The sequence below is a fragment of the Charadrius vociferus genome, unplaced genomic scaffold (genome assembly GCF_000708025.1).
Source record: "Charadrius vociferus isolate BGI_N301 unplaced genomic scaffold, ASM70802v2 scaffold1296, whole genome shotgun sequence".
In the NCBI taxonomy this organism is placed as follows: domain Eukaryota; kingdom Metazoa; phylum Chordata; class Aves; order Charadriiformes; family Charadriidae; genus Charadrius; species Charadrius vociferus.
This window is the reverse complement of record NW_009649024.1, coordinates 157744-158517: the sequence shown is the minus strand read 5'-3', so window position 1 is coordinate 158517 and position 774 is coordinate 157744. Positions and strand designations below refer to the sequence as shown.

Here is a 774-nt window from a genome sequence, read left to right as displayed (position 1 = left end):
AGAGAAGACTGAGGGGGATCTCATCAATGCTCATCAGTCCCCAAAGGGAGGGTGCCGGGGGGATGGGAACAGTCTGTGTTCAGTGGTGCCCAGTGACAGGACAAGAGGGAACGGGCACAAACGTGACCATCGGCGTGGGGGAGTCTCCCCCTCTGGAGCCATCCCAAACCCGCCTGGACGCCGTCCTGTGCCACTGCTGGAGGTGCCCCTGCTCTGGCGGGGGGTGGGATGGGGGAGCTCCAGAGGGCCCTTCCAGCCCCCACCAGTCTGGGATGCTGTGATCCTTGGGTCCAGCTTTCCTTTCCCTTTGTCTCAGGGGAGCTGAGCATCGTTGGGCCCAGCTCTCTCCTCCCCTCCACCTTGGAGGAGACGAAGCATCCTCAGGTCCAGCTCTTCTCTCCCCTTCATCTTGTGGGAGATGAGCATCCTCGGGTTCAGCTCTTCTCTCCCCTCCATCTCGTGGCAGGACTCCGGGGAGCTGGCGCTGCACGTGGCCGTACGCCACGCCGACAGATCGTCCCTTCCTCTGGTGGACTTCATCATCCAGAACGGGTGCGTCCCCAGCTGCCCGCGGTGTCCCCTGCCCGCTCTCCTCCGTGCACGGGCGCGAGGGACTGACGCTTGTGTGCTCTCGAGCCTTCAATTTCTTCCTGGTGGCCCCGCGCAGGGGGACGCTGGACCGGGTGACGCAGGATGGGAACACGGCTTTGCACTACGGCGCGCTCTACAACCAACCCAACTGCCTCAAGCTGCTCCTGAAAGGCAAAGCCACCT

General features: G+C 63.4%; 1 protein-coding gene across 1 annotated transcript in view; it reads left to right on the top strand.

The window, feature by feature from the left end:
- ASAP3 (ArfGAP with SH3 domain, ankyrin repeat and PH domain 3) overlaps positions 1–774 on the top strand; it is a 21754-nt gene that overhangs the window by 18616 nt on the left and 2364 nt on the right. The window contains exons 17-18 of the mRNA XM_009887764.1: positions 467–552; positions 668–762. Of these exons, the coding sequence (XP_009886066.1) occupies positions 467–552; positions 668–762 (181 nt within the window). The remainder of the gene's footprint in view (positions 1–466; positions 553–667; positions 763–774) is intronic.